The sequence below is a fragment of the Phoenix dactylifera genome, chromosome 10, assembly GCF_051530095.1.
Source record: "Phoenix dactylifera cultivar Ajwa chromosome 10, Ajwa_hap1_PhDact_Kaust_v1.1, whole genome shotgun sequence".
Taxonomy (NCBI): Eukaryota; Viridiplantae; Streptophyta; class Magnoliopsida; order Arecales; family Arecaceae; genus Phoenix; species Phoenix dactylifera.
Window position 1 is genome coordinate 27,738,671 of NC_143199.1, and position 7,865 is coordinate 27,746,535.

At 38.3% G+C, this 7,865-nt stretch overlaps 1 protein-coding gene across 1 annotated transcript; it reads left to right on the forward strand.

The window, feature by feature from the left end:
• The first annotated feature begins 858 nt into the window (after positions 1–858).
• LOC103720608 (proteasome subunit alpha type-7) lies at positions 859–5,945 on the forward strand. Its single transcript, XM_008810398.6, has 3 exons — positions 859–1,170; positions 1,257–1,671; positions 5,581–5,945. Exons 1-3 carry the CDS (start codon positions 998–1,000, stop codon positions 5,740–5,742), a joined length of 750 nt encoding a protein of 249 aa, XP_008808620.3. The 5' UTR covers positions 859–997; the 3' UTR covers positions 5,743–5,945.
• Positions 5,946–7,865: the final 1,920 nt, after the last annotated feature.

A 7,865-nucleotide genomic window follows, 5' to 3' on the forward strand; every position in this document is an offset into this window, starting at 1 on the left:
AACCTCAACCAAGCTTTTTAAATTTGAGTTGAATTGGAGTTATTAATAAATAGCTTATAAAAGGAATTAGCGAGTTCTCATGGGATTTATGCATGTAAGACTCTCCCACTTATTACAATATATTATTAGAAATACCGTCAATTTGGAAGTTGAGTAGTTCAACAATTTGAATGAAGGCATATATACAATCCCTTCGGTCAACAACTATACAAGCTCGCAGTTAAAAAGGATACTAAATCTATAATCTTATCTGAAGTGTCTTATATACATGCCACATAATATTTTCGTTTGTATCTTAATTTCTCATAAAATGCAGGCAGGCTTGCATAAGAGAAATGTATCTTAACTTCTTATAAATAGTGGGTGCTTGTGGAGTTAAAATGCAAGAGAAAATTTTATCGTTTGCTAGTGCAAAATTTGTAATTGAAATGGATAATTCTAATAAAACCACAACTTCAAAAAATTTCGACTAAATGTGGAAATATTATATTTGAATAAAAAGTAAAACAAAAACATATCCGGTAGATTGAAAAAATTGAAATAAAATGGAGAAGGGATGATGTTGTAACATCTTTCTAGATATTTTACACTTTTCAAAGATTTTTTTTAACGAAAATAGACAAAAAGGACCGCTATCAAATAGCAAGATCATATAAACAAGAATGAAAAAAAAAAAAAAAGAAACGAAAAGTCTAGACTTAACGAAGCTTTCGATAACTTGACATAGGTTATTGCTTTTGAATAATACCAAATACCGTCTACGGAAGTCCGCTCCCAGGGGATATCCGCCGTCTCAGAAATCCGGGATACCCAGTTCAGCATATCCGGTCTGATATCGGGTTCAGCATATCCGACCCCCTTTACCTTCTGCCCTCTCCTTCTTGCGCTCTTTGTTTGCTCTTGCTGCAAGAAACAAAGCACACGGAGGAGTAACAGAGAAAGCAACCCGAATAAACCGTAGGAGAGAAGAAGAAGAAGAGAAGGTGTCGTCATAGCCATGGCTCGATACGACCGCGCAATCACGGTCTTCTCCCCCGACGGCCACCTGTTCCAGGTGGAGTACGCCCTCGAGGCCGTCCGCAAGGGCAACGCCGCCGTTGGCGTCCGCGGCACCGACACCATCGTCCTCGGCGTCGAGAAGAAGGCCACCCCCAAGCTCCAGGACTCCAGGTGCCTCCACCTTTTTCTCAAACCCCCATCCTTTTCAGGGTGAGGACTAGGGTTAGGGTTTTGATCTTGTTTTGATCTTCTTCCAGATCGGTGAGGAAGATCGTGAGCCTGGACAACCACATCGCGTTGGCTTGCGCGGGGCTGAAGGCCGACGCGCGGATCCTCATCAACCGGGCCCGCATCGAATGCCAGAGCCACCGCCTTACGGTGGAGGACCCTGTCACCGTCGAGTACATCACGCGCTACATCGCCGGGCTCCAGCAGAAGTACACCCAGAGCGGCGGCGTCAGGCCCTTCGGCCTCTCGACCCTCATCGTTGGCTTCGATCCCTACACCGGGGTCCCTGCGCTCTACCAGACCGATCCCTCGGGAACCTTCTCTGCCTGGAAGGCCAATGCCACTGGGAGGAACTCCAACTCCATGAGGGAGTTCTTGGAGAAGAACTACAAGGAGACATCTGGGCAGGAGACGGTGAAATTGGCCATCCGAGCGCTGCTTGAGGTAAATTATTGGCATTTGATCCTGTTTTGTACTGGATGTTCATTTGCTTCAAGTAGTCAAAGCTGCGTGCTTAAGATTGCTTAGAACTGTTTTCATAGTAATACTAGGCCTTCTCCTCGAAGGTGTATATTTGCTGTGGACATGGATACATGTTTTTGGAGTCCCTCAAAATGGACGAGACTTGACTAAGTTGTATGCGGACTAAGTGTATGTTGGAACACCTCAAAGTCGAAAGTCCGAATTAACTAAAGTAAATGAAGAACTTCAATAATCTCTTGCGACATATATGCAAGAAAAGTTATCTAGTTCTGCGCTTTGTGTTCTGGGATTCCTTATTTCCATCCACATGCTTCCATCCAAGAATATAATACACCTTCTGGAATTATTTATAGGCGATCAGGGGAACTTTATTATCACTAGAAAGTATGAAATTGTAATGAATTTTCTTTGTTGCCCACAGAGAGATATGTCCATTTTGACATTTGCATCCTAATCTAGGATTTTTGATAATTTTTGCTATTTTATATGTTATGTTTGATGTTTCTTGTTGCTATTAATGCTTTCCTACTTTTGAATTTGTGGCCTCTTGTTTCTCTGCAGTTAGATATATGTTCAGGCAGTTGAAATTTGGTATGTATTGAAAATCCAAAGGTGCTCTAGAGTATATCACATACTAAACTGGTTTTATGGAAGAAATATTTAGACAATAAGGGCTTAAAAATCAACACAAAAAAAAGATAAAATATATGGAATGCATTTTTTTTTTGAAAATAAAAATGAAGATGAGATCCTACTTAAGATTGAAGGACAAGATATATCGCAAAGTAACTTGTTTCATAATCTTAGGATCTACTATATGAAATAATGGACAAAAAGATGAAGATGTATGCAATAAGAGTAGAGCTAGTTGGGTGAAGAGGGGAGGTGCTTTTGAGGTATCATGTGTTTGATCATTGATGCTAACTACATCTTAAGTAGAAATTTTGTAGAACAATGATAAGGTTTACAATGTTGTATGACTCAAAACATTGAGTATAATAGAAATAAGAATCTTAAAATAGATGTATGGTAGACTTGGAAAAGACAGGTTAAGAAATAAGTATATTAGAGGAGCTGTTGAAGTTGTGTAAATTAAGGATGAAATGATGGGGAATCAATTAAGATGCATTGGCATGTTCAATGAAAATTTGAAGGGGCTTCAGTAAGAAAAAAGTACTTTAATTTGTCTTGAAGGATATTGGAGGAAGACAAGTTTTAAGGTAAATTGGATGGAAGTTGTGAGGAAAGATATCGAAAAGTTTAAAATAACATCATAGATGATCCTAAATAGGAATTATAATACCCCAAATAGTTGGATTGAGGCTTGATGATTATGGTTATGAAAATTAGAGATGCATGTCAATTGAAAAAATTGCTACATAAGGTTGTTCCTCTTGGTCCATGATAATAGAACTGTATGTTATCTATAACAAATTAGGATTCTCACTATGAGCAGTCTCTTGGCCCAATCTCTTGGCCAAATTAGGATTACATAGAATATACATTTTTTTAGCCTCAAATTAGAGGGCAGGATTTCATCTAATGCTTATTAGAAAATTATCAATGGCTCTTTAATTGAAGCAAGTTACATTTCTATGTAATGCATCATTTTTGTCTTCTAAATTTTTGTTTTAGTTCCTTACAATCATGTCAAATGGAGACATCTAAGTTTTGATAAATTCTATGTCTGGTTAACATATATTCTTTTGCTCTATAGGACATGCCTCAAGAAAAATGTCATTCATAAGCTTCCTAATGTTTTTAACACTTACAAAGGTTTAACAAAATAACAACATTACTTATTATTGCTTGATGAGAAAATGCCACTAAGTACTCTTCACATGGGGAAGATAATTACTTTTTGTTACTTACAATTTTGTACCTGCATGAGAAACTAAGTAAATTAGGTAAAGAATGATAGTCTGCTATTGATCAAAATACTAAACCCTAAAGCCTCATAAAGCCTCTTATTGGCAGTCTCTGACCATTTTTATATCATATTCTGTGTTTGAAGTACACTTAAGCTGTCCTACATGTGAATGGAATATTGAAGCTATTTTCAGTTTTCCGGTGGGTCATAAAACATTGGTAAACTTTTTTATGGAAAACTTTACATAAGGGATGTGGCTATATTGTTATTTACACCTGGTGATTTTTTAAGATCATGCTTGAGTCATGCTTAATCTTGGTGTTGGTAATGCATGTTTGAAAACATTGGCATTTGAAAAATGTTTATAGGTGATTCTTCATTGATATCATGTATTCAAGAGTGGTTGGTTGGTTATAAACATGGATAGTTGAGCCGGCTCAAACTGGGCGGTTTGATCTATAAAGAACCAAATTGGCGTCTAGTTGGAATGGTTCAACATCATACATCAGCTGACCTATAAATGGGCTCACTTCGATGGTTCGATACATTGATGGTTCTCCCCCATCCGCTCCCTTTGTTCGCCCCCCTCCCTCCCTCATTCAGTCGTTTGAGACTCGAGCATCTCATTCGCTTTGCCGCCAATGCCTTCAATAAGTCTCGCTCTCTCTCTCCCCTTCCTCCCTCCCTTGAAACTCTAGCTAGGGTTTTCAACAACCAGCCAATTCGCGCACTGTCGAGCTCAAACCCCTAGCTTTTCCATGCCCCGATCATGGAGAATGGAGGACCATCCTAAGGAGCTTCGAACCTCGCCCATCCCCCATCTCCCTTGTTGGGTGCATGGAGTTCCATCAGTCCATCTCCACTTTCCTCCACTCTGAGCAGCCCCTAATATTCATATCTAAAAATAATTGTTTCACAGAATGCTATACTTCTAGCTTCAGTTCCCAGATACTTTTGCTTATCAGCGCGCTTCAAATTTAACTGAAATTTCACTCCTAAACCCACTTCCTGCACCAACACCCAAACCTGATCCCTGCTTAGTAACTTAGCTTTTAAAAACACTTTTTGAGATTTCCCTGCTGTTAAAGATCGGTGGTTGTGGACTATTTATTTAATCTATGTAGGAAACCCAGTTGTTGGTTATCCTAATTGCAAGATGTCAATTATAATGTCTTATGTAAGATATATAATAATTATTGTATATAATATATTAATATTTTATATATTTATTAAGTTTTGGCTAAGTTGGTAAGGTCAATTTAGCATTTAGTCAACCGAGGCCCGTCTTGCAACTGAGTTGTGCCTAAAAATCATAGCTCGGCCTGATTTGATACCATCCAATATAGGGTTAGATGGGCCAGGCCTAATTTGCATAAGCCTATAAGGAGGTGGCTAAAGTGACATACACGTTCACATCCTCATATGTGCACTTGACCCAAGAAAGTTTACAAATAAAGATTTCAAGACTTTGTGTTGACTTTCTCGTGCAGTGTCCTCTCCATCCAAAGTGAGTATGTTTTCGGTCCTTATGTCTAGGGACCCAAGATCCATGTAATTCTTTCTTTGTCTTCTTTTATGTACATTTGTTTACTTCCACTCTTCAATATTAATGTAATATGGATTATAAGGTAAAGACCCTTAATTAACGAATTGTCCTTGAAAAGATGTAATTGTTGTGCTTCTTCTATAGATTATTGAAAGTATGCTCCCTCTCCTTCAGGCTGCATCTCTTTTTTCTGACCACTCTCCTTACTTGAGCCCAACCTATTGTGTAGAAATTTTTTTGCAGCATATATTTTAAACTAGGCTTTTTGCATGACGGTTCTCTATGTTGTTGTTGTTCTTACTTCTGCTGCTGCTGCTGCTGCTGCTGCTGTTGTTTGTATTCAATGTCATTTGTTTGCCCACTCTGTGTTAAAGAATGCTGTCTTTGTATTTCTCATCTTTATCCATATTTGAAAACAACAAATAATCTCCTTATTTTTATCTTTTATTTCAAGGTCGTTGAGAGTGGAGGAAAGAACATAGAAATTGCTGTAATGACGAGAGAGAAGGGTCTTCGTCAACTTGAGGAAGCTGAAATTGATGCTATTGTTGCTGAGATTGAGGCTGAGAAAGCTGCAGCTGAGGCTGCTAAGAAGGCGCCTTCTAAGGAAATTTGATGCTGGATGTTTCCATAAATCCCAGGATTTTTCAGTTGCTTGTTCTTTATTTCTCAAAACCATCTTTTTTTTACTTGTTTTTTGTGTTCTGGATGCTGGGGTAATATAGGAAACTCAAATCTTTTGCTAGTCAAGTCTTGTTTTCATGACTGACATATTTTTTTTTATCTATGGGACTATGACATACCGAATTATGCTGCCAATCCTCCAGTCATCTTGATCGGTTGTTAATTGCATGGTCTTGTCTCCTAATTATTCTTATTTAGCCAGGTTTGCTTCATCCCATGTTGTTTTTTGTGAGAAAAAGAGTCAAGCCTCACCTACTTTATCAGGATAATAGAGTATAATTAAGAGGAGAGGAGGAGGGGGAAGAAGGGATGCAAGTACAATGCTGTGATGATTTTTTCTGTGGCAACAGCAACTTCCAGCTTCTGAACAGGTCGAGAGTACAGGCTCACAATCATCTGATGCTTGCTGCCGTGCTTTAAAAACATAAAATTATTTCTTTGCATCTAAATTCACCAATGCAAGGCAGCAGCCAACTGGTCCATGCGGCTAACAACCTGGAGATGCATCACTTCTTTCTGGTAGGGGTCCAAATATATTTCCTACTGTGTTGTTGAAACAATTTTAATGCTGGCAAGCTAGCTTTTGCGAAAGTGAGCATGTAAGCTGAACATGAGAGCAGAAACCTGGTAGTCAGTCCATTTCGTGTGTTGCTGGTATGGTTTGTGATGATCCTCATTACCATCTTCAATTTGTCTGACTGCATGGGCTGCATATGATGATTGCAAAGTAGATTGCTGCCAAACAATGTGAAGTTGATTGGAGAAAAAAAGTGGAAAAAAGTGGTCCTGCTTATGGTTGAACCACTGCTTTGCATCGGTGTGGAGGATTTCTGCCATTCATCGAGTTTGGTTGCATGAAAACTGCAGGCAACTCCTAGATGCTTCCGGGTTACCTATATTGGCAGGATTTTATTGTGTCTTTTTGGTCCCTTCATCATTCTCTTCTACAGGAAAAGTTGGGGAGTGGTGTCTCAATGGAGAAATAATTTAGGAGAGGTTGTGAAGTTGAATGGCAAGATCCTATTTACCATTACTGGATGTAACACTTCAGATAATATATGCCATCCAAAGGAATTTGAGGAACCACTTATTTGGATCCATGATTAAATGCCAAGGATAACTGAATACATTTTTGCTAATAAGCTTTGGAATGGTAGGCATAAACAGGGTGCTTTGTAGCCGGCCTTTAGTATTTAAATCATTGGATCTCATTTATTAGTGGTGACAATATTTATGTCCATACCCATGAGCTTGGTGGAACATATTTAGTGCTCAAGGCTTTAAAAATTTTGTGGTGGTGGTTCTTTGTAATGACACGGCATCAGAACCTGATGTTTGGCATGGCAGTGAAGGTGCATGAGTTGCTAAAATATGATTGTCTTGAATGTGAGCATCAGACAAACTTAAATACAATCTATTATTTTGTATTTTGATTCATCAGGGTCAAAAATTGATGGAAACACATGGAGATGGAGTAGGTGTTGAAGATTAATCTGTAGGGAGTTTCAAGTGAAGCTTGCGTAAGTTGAATAGTGTATTCAAAGTGAATTTTAGACTACAATATGATCAAAGGTTAATGAAGCAAGTAAGAGTTCTAATATAATTTTAAGAAAATAATTTTAAAGGTCAAAGTATATAATTCGAAGGGATTTTCATGGACGCAGGAATGATTGAACTGGCTAGGAGATTTTATTTTATTTTTTGCCAAACAAATAAAGAAACGTCATTAAGCTGACACGAGCATATATTTAGTCAGGGCTGGAGAATGTTGAACATGGATTTAGGGAACGCTCGTTGTGATAAAATCCAAGTTTCATGAGCTATTGATCCTCCTTTTTAAAATACTACGATTGAAATAAGGAATTTAGTGCCCGGAACTTTGATCCAAGGCTAAGTTGGATGAACACTTTGAAACGAAGTCTGTTAGTCACTGTTGTTGTTTTAAAAGAAAATTACTGAGCAACCAAAATGGTAGAATGTTGAAGATGATTCCACTGTTGGGAGGAAAAGGTGAGATAAACCGGGTAGGGACAGAGATGGAAAAATGGAGAAATG

Coding starts and splice junctions, on each gene's coding strand:
- LOC103720608 (XM_008810398.6), top strand. CDS start 998: ATGGCTCGATACGACCGCGCAATCACGGTCTTCTCCCCCGACGGCCAC. Junction 1,171..1,256: donor CCCAAGCTCCAGGACTCCAG/GTGCCTCCACCT, acceptor ATCTTCTTCCAG/ATCGGTGAGGAAGATCGTGA. Junction 1,672..5,580: donor CCATCCGAGCGCTGCTTGAG/GTAAATTATTGG, acceptor TTTTATTTCAAG/GTCGTTGAGAGTGGAGGAAA.